This window comes from Scardinius erythrophthalmus (assembly GCF_964197995.2).
Source record: "Scardinius erythrophthalmus genome assembly, chromosome: 11".
Taxonomy (NCBI): domain Eukaryota; kingdom Metazoa; phylum Chordata; class Actinopteri; order Cypriniformes; family Leuciscidae; genus Scardinius; species Scardinius erythrophthalmus.
Genome location: NC_138231.1, coordinates 12,659,157 through 12,675,235, shown reverse-complemented (window position 1 = coordinate 12,675,235; position 16,079 = coordinate 12,659,157). Strand labels below are relative to the sequence as shown.

Sequence of the window (16,079 nt, the reverse complement as noted above, 5' to 3'; positions counted from 1 at the left end):
AGCTGTAAAACAGTGTACAGGTGATAAACATCATGGAAGGTTATCTGATATCACATTATGTTGATTGGTCTTGTTACCAATCTGACCTTTCAAGATTTCCTGTCTCAACTGTCAAAGTTCATTTGCTTAGCAGCTCAGACTGCAGCTCCATTTTAAAAACTAGTCAGCTGCATCATATCATGAGTTCTTTTCTTTAGACAATCCAAAATGGCATTGTGACAAGTGAAAAATATTGATAAAAATGTAATTGATAAAAGTAATTAAAAAGTGATTTTTATTTCCCTCAATTATTTGCTGCATGATTTGGGGGGGAAACTCTAATTGCGGTTTTTCTGTGATTGATTTTATTAGATTTTTTTTTTCTCTTTCTCAGTGCATCCCAGTTCTTTTTTGGTGAGCATCTCAATCAGACTGTCACTTTAGGGTGCCAGCTTCAGCAGAGGAAAATAATGGACACTCAGATTCATTTACCATATGAGATCTAAGTAAACCATTGGTGGCAGGTGACAATTGATCACATTTTAAAGGTCCCAGGTTTTGATGTCCTTAGTTGCAGGATGTCCCATCTCAATATATTTTACAGCTCCTTTCTCAGGAGCTCTGCCAAGAACAGGTCGATTTTGGCCTGTCTACTTAATATTCATGAGCCTCTCTTCTGATTGGCCTGTTGTTTTCTGAGTGACGCACGGCCAGGCCAACCACAGGTAACTAGGGTCATGTATGCTGTAGCCTGCTGTGGCTCGGTGATGCTCACAAGTAAGGTAAATTAAACAGAAACACCTGTAATGATGGTTATAAATGATTTGTTATTAAAGCATAAACATTCACAAACCACTGTTAATTTACCATAAAAGCAAGCATAGGCTACTACATGCATGGTTTGGCACAAGCGTGCCGCACAAGCCCTGAAAAGTGAAGCCAAAACGTCTTGATTGCCCCCCGGTGACTGGTCCTAGTATAGGTCATAAGCCCCTCCTCCCCGTGTTATTCAACGGGACGTGAGACCAACTAAACAATTAAATTACGCTTCAAATATCTTTTTTCCAAACGTGGTTTCTTTCATTTACTGTTGTTTTTATCACGCTGATGTAAGTTCAAGCAAAGTGCGCTCCCTTAATAATTCCTAAAAAGCTGATATCTCAGTTCTTCGCGATCTCACTCCGTTATTATCAATGAAGCTGACTGCACAATAAATCTTTCATAATGTCAAAGCAATGAACAAAAACTCAGTTTTGAGCGGTGGGTGGATTCTATCTTAAATGCATCTCATTAGCCATTGCGTTCAAGAAATCAACACATTATGTCTGTGATTGGCTACATTGCTCAACGCTGCAAACATGTTATAAATAACATGGCCTGTAAATCGTTTTTATTTAGTTTTAGTCATTCTTGTTGCTTTTGTGCAACATATGAATAACAATTTATTTGTTTTTAGGTGTTTTATTTTTTAGATATTTCTGTTTTGCGGGAATCGTATAATTCTTTCGCAACCCGCACACACGCGAGTACCTTCCCGCCCGCACTCGGCCATCAAATCTAGTCCCGCACCGCACTCTGTTGCGTTGGGTCCCGCGTGAGTGCACTACATCCATTGACTGAACAGCATTTTCTCGACATGTTTCCGTGTTGTTGTTGCTCGATCAGCAACGCTGTTGTCTGGGGGTTGGGCAAAAGGAGGGAGGGATGTGCTCGGGGTGGTGACTGAAGAAGGCGGTGACTGAGTAGTTCTGACATCACATTTATACGGAATTCACAATTTATGCAGGCTGTGTGCATTTGTCTGTGGATTGACTGTTTTGAAACTTATATGGTAGTTACATAGCCCCTAGACCTCTGCTATCATGAAAAAAGCCAGGAAATTTCATTTTTGACAATATGGGACCTTTAAACTAAGGGTATGTTCACACTTGTAGTTCGGTTCTCTTGGTTCTTTTGGTCTGGACCAAAAAAAAAAGAAATAATACATCTAGTCCTGGTTTGCTTAACATTCACACTGTCAACAACGAACCTAAAGATACCCAAAAAAAACAAACAACAGCTTTTATGACGTATAATTTGCGGTTTAACTTGTCAAACATCCAAAACAATTCTGTGTGCTGGGCTAAATGTGTGTATGATAGTATTTTGACCAGCTGAGAACTCGTGAAGAGCCTAAAAAATGCGTAAAGGAGTCTCTTCACGGCATGGTAAATGTCTGAGATAAGTCCAATCTGGTAACAGAATCTAATTGTGTTTCTTCTCCGCTTTTCAAACCAAAGGTTTTTTTTTAGCTGTGTTTGGCAGTAGACTAAATTTAAAGGCACTGTTGATAGCTGTCACATGTCAAATTTGTCAAGGGCATAGATGAGTCCTCTCATTATGAGTGCTGTCAGCATGTGTCTGACCTGCTGCGGGGGGTTAGGAAGAACGGCATGGGTGCGAGGAGATGCTCCATGGATGGGGGGATGGGTTTTTAAAGAAAGAGATGGGGGTTTTCACATACATGACTCCCATATATAATTCATGTTGTTGTAGGAAGCAGGTAGCCTACCAGTTTGAATTTAATTTCAGTAAAGCTTTTAGTTTGGTTGTTAAATAATTCTCTTTCGTAATTGACAAAGAATCCAAACAAAGTGCGTTCTCTGAAGGCTTTGCGGTTGAGACAGTATTTTGCATGTCGGATGTTCAGTAAAGCTGAAAGAACACGGTTTCTCTCCCCCCCCACCTGTCTGTCATCAGTCGTCGTGTTTTGCAACATCTTTCTTTAAGAGTCGATCCACTTTTTGAACTCTTGTGTGCATTTCTTCTAGTCTTGTCGAAACATGTTTCATCAAACGCATACTTTTGGGATACTTACGGTTTCAAGTCCTAGTACTGACACCTTTCCTTTGTAAGTTATAATTAGTAGTCGTTTCCAACCTAAGGGATTGGCTGTGGCCCAGAAAGTGTCTGCACTGGAGGACTGCAGAGGTGTGTGTGTGTGTAAAGCCTTTTTGTCCCTTTCATTTATTTTTGCTGCTGAAAAGGGGGGTTTGTGCCAGCTTTAGACCATGACTGCTTTCTGTCATTGTATATAAAGTGTTCACATCACATGATTTGGACTTCAGTCAGAGTTAAAATATTAATTTTTCAACATGGAAAATGGTGGACAGTGTGTGTAGACTCTGATCAGATATCTTTTTATCCTACCATTAAGTGCCTCAAAAAAGTTGTAGACATATTTATAAATATAATAAGTTAGAATGAAATAAACTCACCCTTTTTATTTTCTAAATGTCTTTCGTTGATCTTATACAATTCATCCATGCATGTTTAAAGTTTTATTAATTTATACGGTAGCTTTGTGTGAGGAACAGATTTTTAATTAAATGCAAACTAGTAGGCTACATTCTCAAAAATGTTTTTACTTTTATAATTTAAGGAAGACATGTAGTCATACAGGTTTGGACCAATAAGAGGGCGAGTAAATAATGACAAATTTGAATTTTTTTAAGTGAACTATCCCTTTAGCCTTATGTGAACAACAAACGGTGAGAAGCATGTGTGTATGGATCACGTTACAAATTGCAGGTTACTAATAGGGTTTGATGTTTGCTTTTAATGGGAAAGTATTTTGACAGACAGTGTCTAGCCCAAATTAAAATGTCTCAGTGGCATGTTCCAACGAAGTTGATTAGCGATTAAGATAATAATGATTACGATGACAGTGATGATAATCTGAACATATTACATGGGTGGTGAAGTTTCAACAGTTCCGACTGCCTCCGGGTTTTCAGTCAGTCGTGGTAGGAAACGTCCAGCAGGATTTCATTCACTCCTCTGTTCTCAGAGAATGCAGTAGGGTAGAGTTACATCTACCATTACATATTTTGCCACAGGGAGGTGACTGGGTGGTATTATGTTGACTGAAAAACTCCTCCTAAGCTAATGCTGGTATTTTTACATCCCTACCAATTGAGCGTAAACGCATTGATGTCTGTGGAAAGTTTTCACAGCTCTTGTGTCAATGTCAATGTTGTTGGATGACTATGTAATCTTCTTTGAGGGATATGACCGTTCTGCTTTTCTTCAAAGGTGTCTGCATTAGGTTCTGAGAAATGGCTAAATTAATAAGCCTACACATTGACCCTCACATGAAACAATATCATACACTACCCTTATTTCCCTGACATACAGTAGCAACATCTCTGTATTGACTCCATCGATAAAGTAGTTCACCCATGAATGAAAATTCTGTCATCATTTACTCACCCTCGTGACTTTCTTTCTACTGTCAAACACAAAGGAGATATTTATATCTGATTGTCTAAGCTGCTCCTTTCCATTCAATGAAAATGAATGGTGACCAAGATTGTCAAGCAAAATTTTCAGTGAATAAAAACGTAATTTTCAGTGTTTCCTACAGAAATCTGTTTTATGGTTTCAGAAGACTTTTTGCTTAAAAAAGCAAAACGCATATGACATAGTCTAAATGGACCACTTTTATTATGCTTTTTGCTTTTTTAGTCTGGCTGCGATTAATCGAAATAAAGGCGAAATCAGTGTGCAGCTCACGATCCTGTGTTTTCAGTGGCTCGGTTCACAGTAACTGCTGCTTCACGCAAACTCGACGAGTTCGGGTCGCTTATAACACGCTTTTGAAAACGGCTGTTGTCGACATTGAGAAGCTTTAAAGGGTTAGTTCACCCAAAAATGAAAATTCTGTCAGTAATTACTAGGGTTGCAAAATTCTGGGAATTTTCAAAGATGGAAACTTTCCATGGGAATTAATGGGAATTTAAGGGAATTAACAGGAATTTATGGGAATAAACGGGAATAAACTGGGAATTTTCAAAGTTGAAGGTTGGCACTTATAGGGAACTTAAATATAGTTGAGGAAAGTATATTTTAGTATAATCTTGACTAAAACCAACAGATGCCATTCAAATACACTTGAATATCCATGCCATTCCTCAATCACATGCACATAATTCCACTAGAAACGAACCTTGTTGTATTATTTTAATTTAATACTGTGAAGCTGCTTTGATACAATCTGTATTGTGAAAAGCGCTATACAAATATACTTGACTTGACTTGACTTGACATAGCACACTGCTTACTGCATGGCTATTGAGACCACACCCCCCCTACTGGCACTGTGCATGCCTCCATCACATGTACAGAAGCCCAAAGCACAAGACTATTGAAGGCACACATTTGAGCCTGTGGACTAAACAAAGTGAAGTAAGTTTTGATGATATTATGGGGAAATATATTTATTAAATGTTTAAATTGCAAATATCACATACAAATGTATTCATCTAGTAGATAGCAAGCTGATAAGTTAGATGCTAAATAAGCTAGCATAGCTTCATTTACCACATAAGTAGGGCTGGGCGGTATGACGGTATATATCGTTACCGCGGAAGAAAATGTCAACGGTAACAGATTTTTTTTATTCTGTGTATACCGCAACATATAAATAAGTTGGTGTGGTTAACTCACGTGCAGCGTGCGTGAGACTGAGACACTGATATTTGTCAAAGAAACATGAAGAAAGACTAAGAGGATCCACAAAAGGAATTACGTTTTCAAAATTAACGTGATATTTTCGGGGGGAAGGCGCAGAAGTCAACTAGAGCAGTGCAGCACACTGAAAGTTTAGAGAGACGCACATGCTCGCAATGGGGCTTACTTGACAACAAGTTCATATATCAATATTCTAACGAATAGAAATAACCTTAAATAATGTATCTATCCGTCTCTTATGTGTACAGTTACTTTCAGAGTGGACACGCATGCGGTTGCCGTGGTAATGAATATTTCCAAAATTCCCCAGCTTAACTTCCCATGGAAATTTTCTGCCCCTTTGCAACCCTAGTAATTACTCAGCCTCATGTTGTTCCAACCCCGTAAGACTTTCGTTCATCTTCGGAACACAAATTAAGATATTTTTGATGAAATCTGAGAGCTGGATCACTCCTCCATAGGCTTCTAAGGGATCGAAATTTGCCTGCCCAGAAAAGTTAGTAAAGACATTGTTAAAATAGTCCAAGTGACTACAGTGGCTCAACCACAAGTTTATCAAGCGACGAGAATACTTTTTGTGCGCAAAAAACAACAAAAATAACGACTTTATTCAACTATTCATTATCGTCTGTGTGAGCCTGAATGAATTCACGTAGTGTAACAGCGCAGCGCTTCTGTGTTGTACGTCACACACATGACCAGTGTCGGCCAGTAGTGAGTCTATGTGGTGATGTACAACCCAGACGTGCTGCGCTGTTACACTACGTGAATTCATATTGAATTCATTCAATAGCAGTTTGGGTCTTAGTATGCAGGACGCCATCTCTGGTGTCCGTCTGCTCCCCATTGGGCCTGATGGTTTCCTTTTAAAGGTGAATGGTTGCTTCCTGTATTGTAATGCCATCTTATCTAACCTTGGTAGCATGACTCAGTCTATGTATTTCTTATGAAGATTGAAAAAGCAGGGGATCATGTTACAAAACGGGTGATGCAACTACAGGCACTGATGAGAGTACAGTAAAAGTGTCGAACATGCTTTTGACGTGTTTACCATCTTATTTCATCTCCGTCTTTTGTGCGGCGAGTTTCTGTTTATGTCATTTGTCACATAACCTTTCTGCATTCAGTACATTTTTAACATAGCTGTCTGTGGTAAAAGGGCCATGTGTTTTGCTCTTTTCCACCATTAATGCACTTGGAGCATGGTGCTTGAGGTTTCGGGCATGTCTAATGGGTGATTCTTCATCAACCCCGTCAGTTTGCATTTTTTTGTTCTTGATGAACATTAGCACAGGAACCCTGAGATCTTATTGCTTTGTTAGTACTGAGTGGTCTTCCTCTGGGTTCATTGTATTTTGGGAATATCCTGTTTTTGCATTGCAGTGGTTAGACAATTGTAGTTTTTGTCTCGTCTGACACAAGTCAAGCCATCATGCTTCTATAGCTGAGGATGCTTTAGGGGCGATATATATTGCTTTGGGAATTTGGCCGTCATGGGTGCTCACTCTAGCATTAAACACAATTTACCGCCCCATTGCATGTTTATGCAGTATGAAAGTGATTCTCAGGCATGTTTATGTATGTTTGGTACTTATTAATGATTTAATGTTCTCCCCTCTCCTCATGGAAGGTTTCATATATCACCCCCCGCTAACTTCATGGTACTCTGAGCCATGACTTTGCCTTGGGGATTTAAAGCACCCATTACTTTTTTATTTTTTTATTCATTTGATATCCTGCTAGCTTGTTTAATAACATGGCCTGCCATCGCATCTATTAAGGATCCCTTCATTTTGGAAATGTAATTTATTCAGTCTGTTGGGACTCGTCTTATTTATGACCTTTATTAGCAGTAGCAGTTGTGAGGCACTGGGACTTATCACAGGTCATATAGTTACAAAAACAACATGAATAAATATGTTTTATTAATTTATTTATTTATTTATTTAATTATTATTATTAAACATATTTAAATGTTGGAATTGTGTTTAATTATAATAATAATAATAATAATAATAATAATATAAATATATTTTTTTTACTTTATTTACCATTTTGCTGGAAATATGGTTTATATTAAAATAAAATAGAACAAAAACAGTGACAATAAATATTTGTTTTTGTTTGCTTTTGGTCATTAAAAGTTTTCTCTTTGGCCTTATTAGTAGTATTTTATTCACAGAGAAAAGATGGGGACTGGAAATTAAACTAACCAACCTAAGTCGCATCATGCACATGAGTACCATCGCACAATATGTCTGACCAACATGTATTTATTTTTGGTGAAATTGAATTAACTGTACATTTCTTGCTGGGGAAGTTTTTGCAGGCTTTCTAAAGACTGATTACTCCATTTCTTAAGATTTCTGATTGAAATATTGCACCTCATAGGACTTCAAATTTGTCAATACCTTATTTTTATTTACTTATGTTTAAATTTCTGTAACTTTTTTTTTGTCTAATATTAGAGGGCTACAAAAGTGCTTACATGACACCTATATTGTAAAGTAGAATTTTATTAGTTTCACTGTACTCATCCTTGTTAGTGCATAGCCTCTGCTTCTGAAAGTTGTAGAGGTCAGAGCACATTGTCATAACTGTACTATTGTGTTAATGCTCTCAATGCCTTATTAGCCTCTCTGGTTATGAAAGAGGAAGGCCATCCTCAGGTCTTTTAGCTCCAGGAGCCAGGACGTGTTCTTCTGGAAGCGGCATTTTTGGGTTGTTACCTCACCGTGGCCGTAAATAATCCCTCTTATGGCTTCCAGATGTCCCCTTGCCAGAGGAGTGGATGTGGGAACACACGCTCAGGGCCTAGTATTCCTCTTTGCATCCTTCTTTGCACACACTCCTGTCCCTGAATACAGCGGGGAGGGCAAATTTACACAAGCTCACGCAGATTCTCATGAGCGCCGTGTCACGCACACCCTTAACCAGTCTGGTAGGAGACACAAAGACGGGACGTGTTTTTCCAGTCCCACAATGCCAATGAGTTTACTCTGACACTTAGTTTCAAAACCTCAGTATTTGTTTTTTGCATAAATTTCATCCCTTTGTACCAGGGTTATCATCGTTAAAACAAAAACTATATAAACATTAACGGAAATAAAATAAAATATAAAAAACATAAACTTATTTTAGTTTAACTTAAAGCACTAAAATAAGTAAAAGAAAAATTACACAAACACAACAAAATTACTAAAACTAACTAAAATTAAAGTTAAAAACTAAATTTAAAACTAAATTTACATTTACAGCACCGCAGATTACCTCACTCTCATTTGTCATGACAACCGTTGCTATGTTTGACATGCCTGTGTTGTTTTATTAGGTTTTCAGGTGAGTGATACTGTATAGCTATTGTTCGGCTGCCAAAATTAAACAAAAGAAGCATCACTAAAGCTAATATTGTTAACCCACTGATCCTTAGATACATAGGGCGGAGCTGTCTTCATGATGCACTGGTATCGCATGCATTTCTCCATTGATGGGCTCCTCACTCGATCCACGTTTGTTTGTTTTCACTCTATAAAGGGCCTCGCAGGTCCCATTATGTTATGGTTACATAGAGATTCATGCTTGCGGAGTATTTTATTCAGTGGTTGTTTCGCAGTCCATGCTGTTTTTTAGTCTTTTAGGACTCTAGTGGTTATGGTTATGAGCAGGATGCCTGGTTGTATGTTGTCAATGGTGTGTGTGACTTAACGCACGACTCCCACTGCAGTGACACACTTATTTTACAGACATATGGCTGGCGTTAACGTGTCTCAACTGTTGAAAGTTTCTTAGAGGTCAAGCGTGGCTGATTCTATCCAGGGATGTCTGAAGTTATTTTTGACCTGTCTCAGTGGTAAGGCTGGGCGATATGAATTTAATACATCCAGTCAGATAGCATCCGAATGATCTGTTTTATAATATTAGTTTTTAAGAACTGATGCCAGACTTACCTTTGTCTTTTGGTTTGCATCCATCAAGTATAGGGGTGTAATGATACACTCATGTCACGATTCGATACAAATTGCAATACTGAACTCACGATTCGATACTATTGCAATATTTTAAGCCAAAATAAGTTATTATTATTATTGTTATTATTATTATTATTATTATTATTATTATTAAAATGTTATTATTAAGCAAGCATTTGAACGTCCATGTTTACTACAGTATGCGTGCCATTGTGAATCTGTTCATCATATAAAGCCATTGTGTCTCTTTATATAAAGCCATTGTGCCTCTTCATATAAAGCCATTGTGTCTCTTCAGGCCATCCTTAAAAATATCTTGGTTTGCCGTAACAGCAAAAAAAAAAAAAAAAGGTCGGTTGGTCGGTCTATATTTTTTTTTTCGAGAGTCGATGTAAAAAAAAATTTACAATTTTGGTCATATTTGCATATCGGGACTTCACTGACAGTTTTCCAGAATTTCGTGCTATATATATATATATATATATATATATATATATATATATATATATATATTAAATAACAATTAGAAAACCTGTATAAACTGAACACCAAAGAATAATATTATAGCGGTAATATTATAGGCCTATTCATGTAACGGGAGCGCTGCCAATAACGCACCTAAGCTGTCAGAATTGGGAAAAGTGATGATTATTAGTATGTCAAATATATCAAGGAGACATTTCAATTGTTTATTAATAAACAAGTGTTTTCTGTGTCAAAGATGAAGTTGACGATGCTGACGCGATCTTCGCAGTAGCCTAGTGAACGCGCCAGAGAGAAATGCACATTTCATTACATAAGCAGAGAGCAGTCTGTTTTCTTTCGTTTTGAATTGTTTTGTTTAAAAGTGTACATTTCATGCTTTTTTATATATAGGCCTATATATATGTCTCAGGTCTGTGAGGCAAGTAGCTTATACGCTGAGTTTCGGTTCATTTAAGAGACCAGCTCCAGTTCACGCGCCGGCGACTCCGTGTCCTGACTATATTGCCTTATTTAGCCTACCTCTTAAATACATGAAAATGGTTGATGAAACATTGATCAAAATTAAGATACAATTAATACAAAACGAAATTCAGTTTAAAGACAGACTTTCTACAAAAACAAACTTAATGAAGTGGTTAAAATCATGTCTGCCTACTCCATTTGTCTTCCGATATTTTCGGGATCATCTTATCTTATTCATGCTATTCACTTTTCATATAATCAACATGAAATTTAAAAAATAAATATTATTTTATTTAAACATGAATATGAAACTAAATCGTTTTTTAATGACTGTGGGCTACAACACAGGCCTATTAGACAGTAGCCTACAGAGAAATTTACTGTCGGAGCGGTGCCGGTGAGCATGTGGGGGGAGAGATACAATTTTCGATCAATCATCGAATTTTATTTTGCTTGATATGCCCATTCTTAATATTTGGTGTTTTAAATGCCTGTTTGAGATCTCTGTGAAGTTTTAATTGCCGCTTTCAGAGCGGTCACGTCCGTAACATTGTTTCTTCCTCATAAATGCGAACACGAAAAATAAAATAAAATGAATAGGCTATAAATTATCTTAACGCAAGTTTACAATCGGCAAGTCGGTCGGACTAAAAGGGAAAAAAAATAAATAATTGGGTCGGACCTAAATTGACTGGGTCGGTCGGGTTACGGCAAACAAGAATATTTTTAAGGATGGCCTCATATAAAGCCATTGTGTCTCTTCAGAAGACTTGGATTTGGATTAGACCACTCAATTGATTATTTTTACGATGCCTTTGACATTTTTTGGATCTTTTAAGTTTTAGAGGAGTGGACTTTAATTGGAGGGGACAGAAATCTGTCAGGTTTCATAAAAACAAATCTTCACTTGTGTTTGGAAGATGAATGAAAAATCTTTTAGCTTTGAAACGACTTGAGGGTGAGTACATGATGACAGAATTTAAATTTTTTGGTGAATTATATCTAAGCTGAGCCTTGGATAAACTAGGCTAACTCTATATCACCAATCATATCGTTTACATCAATGATACATATTTTTACATCGCGATAACTCTGTATAACAATATGTTGTTACACCCCTAATCAGGTACTAAAAAAAGAAAAATCTAATCAAATAAAATGCACCTTTTTTTTTTTTTTTTTTGCCTAATTCACTAGATTATCTAAAAATATCCATGTGGTTTATTTAATATGTAAACGATATTTCCAGATATATAAAGAAGATATATTGTCACGGACTTGAACTCTTATTTTGGTATGTTTCTCTGCTCTGTTCTGTTTTGGTTACTGATTATCTCCTGGTTTGTTTCTATGGTTACATATGATTATCACCTGTCAGTCATTTGGTTCGTCTTGTATTTAAACTCCCTGTCTTGTCCAGTCCCTGGTTGGTTATTGTCTTATGCAGAGTGTTGTGTTATTCGCATGTTCATCATTAAAGTCTATTTAGAGAATTCCTATCCGTGCATATTGCTCGTCCAGAAGTGTTTTATACCATATTTACCATAAGTATAAATATATCATAATATACTTATATATACATATACATATATAATAGTAGAAATACAAAAAAAACAAAACATGTATTTATTTATTTATTTATTTAACATTTATTTATTTATTGCTGAAATGGTTTGAAAGTTCCATGCATGCTGTAAAAAATATATATTTTTAATATGATAATATATTCACACAGTTGTGAGATATACCATCATCATAAACTCCTAGCGTGATCTAATTCTATAGTTATGCTGCCTACCTTTACTTAGCGGTGTTTACACATAGTTGGTATTGTTGGCATGTTTTTAGCTGTCAGGAGATAAACTACCTGACCTGTGATGTGTGACTGTCACAGTGACAGTGGGTCAGTGCTTAAGTGTAATCACTGTAGTAATGTGAAGCAGTTCTGATGAGATGTAATGACCTGGTGGGGTAATGAAGGCCTGCTGGGACCAGAATGCCTTGGAGCCACCAATTCTACCTTGGTGATCTACCCACTTATTTGCTCTGAAAGACAGATAGGCCTACTGTAACTTCAAGAGATAATGACCCCTTAAATAGAATTGGAATATCGTGTGGAGAACATTGTATTTATTCTTAGTTTTTTATTATTAGATAGAAAAAGTATTTTTTTTACCTCTTCTAAAAAAATTAACTGGTATTGCCCGTGTGCCACAATGCTATAGTTTTCTGGATGGTTTTAGCCTTAGCAAACACGTGTAATAGTTTTTCAAATATTGTGCTGCTTTTAATTATTATTGTTAAGGTGCAATGTTTTTAATGGTTGGATTTGTAAAAGCACATTTTTACATTATAAAAAGGTCTCAGAAGCTGTTTTGTAATAGCTGTATTTCTGCACTTTGATGTCTAATGCATAATGTATTCATTTTTATTTTACATGCATTGGGGACCAAAAGTATTATGTAAACAATTTTTTAATGTCATTGCATTATTAAATAAAAAACCAAACCATCTTTGCCCCAAAAGATGAAGCACACTTTTTTGGTAAAAAATAATAATAATTTAATAGTAATAGCAAATATGGCTCAGAAAGGTGAAATTAGGGCTGGCAGTCTTTGTTTGCACATGCATTTGGTTTCATATTCTGTTACAAAGGAAATTCGTATTTTTAAGTGCAGTGCAGGTTTAAAGGGATAGATCATCCAAAATGAAAATTCTGTCATCATTTACTCACCCTCAAGTTGTTCCAAACCTGTATGAGTTTCTTTCTTCTAGGGCTGTCAAACGATTAATCGCGATTAATCGTGATTAATCGCATCCAAAATAAAAGTTTGTGTTTACATATTTTATGTCTGTGTATGGAGTATAATTATTTTCTATATATAAATACACACACATGCATATATATATATTTAAGAAAATGTGTTATTTATATATAAAATATTTATATATAATATAAATTATATATAATATAAATATATATACACAGTATATACATGCAATTATTTCTTAAATATATACATGCATGTGTGTGTATTTATATATAGAAAATAATTATACACCGTACACACATGTATTATGTAAAAACAAACTTTTATTTTGGATGCAATTAATCGCGATTAGCCTAATCGTTTGACAGCCCTACTTTCTTCTGCTGAACACAAAAGAAGATATTTTGAAGAATGTCGGTAACCAAACAGTTGACGAGCCCCATTAACTTCCATAGTATTTTTTTCCAAACTGTGGAAGTCAAAATATCTTCTTTTGTGTTCAGCAGAAGAAAGCAATGCATAAAGGTTTGGAACAACTTGAGGGTGAGTAAATGATGACAGAATTGGGTTTTGGATTTTGGATTGGATTTGGATTTTTGGGTGAACCATCCCTTTAAGTTTTCTAGATCCACTAGGCTATATATTCCAGGAGAATTGTCATCATTCATTTATCCACTTTGAAATAGCCAAGCCAAACCCCCATATAACAGTTCAGTTTGACTTGCTTGTTGTAGTCTGACAGGCATTTCCTTATTTCTCACAGGGACAGACTTTTCTGAATTTCTCTCCTCGGCACAATCCAATGTTGCTATGGCAACAGAGATGTCCCACCCCGTGTGCATGATGCTGATTGAAAGAGATTTAGGGACAACATTGTGAGTCTGCGGCAGAGGCAGTGCATGTGCTCCATGGAAAATTTTTGCTACAGCACACCTCAGTAATGTGTACAAGAGCCGTTAGATGAGGTCGAGCTTTGATATTTTAGGAAGGTCAAGCTTACCTCATTCTGAGGGTTTAGAGCTGCAGTACATAGACTGATGATGGCAGGTGTGGGTGGTGTGTTTGAACTCTTGTTGAGGATAAACATGGCAGATTTTTAACCTTATCTCACTGCGGTTGAGATCATCCACTTCTCTGTTCCCAGGTTTTCCCACTTGTTAGATATCTTAGCCAGGGATGGCAGGTCTCCTTTTAGGATTGGCTACAACCTGTGAATAAATAGCACATACAACACTGCTGTAGTAAATTATTATTATTTTTTTTTACCATGTGTATAAATAATAATATTTGAAAATGTTCAGATTCTTTTTTCATAAATAAATGAATTGTTTATAACATATACACTACAGTTCAAATGTTTGGGGTTAAGCTTTTTGTATGTTTTTGAAAAGAAGTCTCCTATGCTCAACAAGACTGCATTTATAAGATCAAAAATACAGTAAAGAAATACAGAAATATTATTATAGTTTAAAATAATGATTTTCTTTTTTAATTCTTCTGATGGCAAAGCTGAATTTTCAGCATCAGTACTGCAGTCTTCAGTGTCACATGATTCTTCAGAAATCATTCTAATATGATGATTTGGTGCTCAAGAAACATTTCTTATTATTATCAATGTTGAAAACAGCTGTGCTGCTTAATATTTTTGTGGGAACTAAAATTCATTTTTTCATTATCAGAACATGAGTAGAAAGTTTAAAAGCACTGCATTTATTTAAAATAGAAATCTTTTGTAACATTATACTTGTCTTAACTGTCACAAGTTAATGCGTTTTTGCTCCAAAATAATAATAAAAAAAAAAATCTTACTCCAAACTTATGAATGACAGTATATTTATTCATGTTTTTAACAATTTCATAATTTGTGTAAAATAAATTAAAATAGTTGTTTACTTGTTTTTTGTTGTTTGTTTGTTTTAACTGATTTTGTCACATTTCTTTTATTTTGTTTTTACAGCCAAACCTTTCACATCCAAGGTGAAACAGATGCGCTTGCGCAAGGAGGATTTTGAGATCCTGAAGGTGATTGGACGGGGAGCTTTTGGAGAGGTATTTATTGTTCTCGTTTTCTTTGGAACATTCTTTTTTTAAGATCCCGTAATAGCCCCATTGCAATATTTGATGAGTATCAGGGCTCCAGACTAACTTTTTTTATTAGGAGCGCTGTAGCCCCTGACTTAAAATTTTAGGAGCGCAAGCAGAAAATTTAGGGGCACACCTTCACATTTTCCCCATAAATAACTATTACAGACAAATGCTTTGATAATAAATAGATTAAGCGTACAGAAATTATGGTGCAGTTTTATTTTAAGATCACAGGGCTCCAGACTAACATCTGAGGGCCGCGGCTCTAAGTTCTACAGAAAGTATTTGGTAGCACTGTGGGATGACAAAGCACTGAGCTAAATTTGAGGTGTATAGATAAAGTTAAATTTAATTATTATCCTTCATAATGTCTTAATATTATTTCAAAAGCAAAATGAGTGACAAAATAGATATTAGGGAGTGAAAATAGCCAATAAGCACCCTCAGCAGCTGTTTACAATGGTAATTTAGTCTTCTTTTTTTTAAAAAAAATAAGTGTGAGTTTTCCTACTTCTTGAAACTTTCAGTTTTATAAATAGAGACAATCTTTAAAGGATGAACAAAAATGTTTTGGTCGACACATAAAAAAAATATATATATATTTTAATAGGATATAGTTTTGAAGTGCTGTAAAAAGATGTGTAGGCTACTTTCATAACCACAGTATACCATAGTTATAGTTATGTCTGGTTCAGAATACGCAATTTTTTTGTCTGTTACTATAGTCAATGTATCAGATTACACGATTTCGAGTCTCGACTCCTAAAAATCTTGTCATGTCCTGGACAAGAAACATTGTCAGACTACACATTGCTTT

General features: G+C 35.9%; 1 protein-coding gene across 4 annotated transcripts in view; it reads left to right on the top strand.

The window, feature by feature from the left end:
* cdc42bpab (CDC42 binding protein kinase alpha (DMPK-like) b) overlaps positions 1-16,079 on the top strand; it is a 64,908-nt gene that overhangs the window by 6,265 nt on the left and 42,564 nt on the right. For all 4 annotated transcript variants that reach the window (XM_081377772.1, XM_081377771.1, XM_081377770.1 and 1 more), the window contains exon 2: positions 15,135-15,226. In XM_081377772.1, coding sequence (XP_081233898.1) covers positions 15,135-15,226 — 92 coding nt within the window. The remainder of the gene's footprint in view (positions 1-15,134; positions 15,227-16,079) is intronic.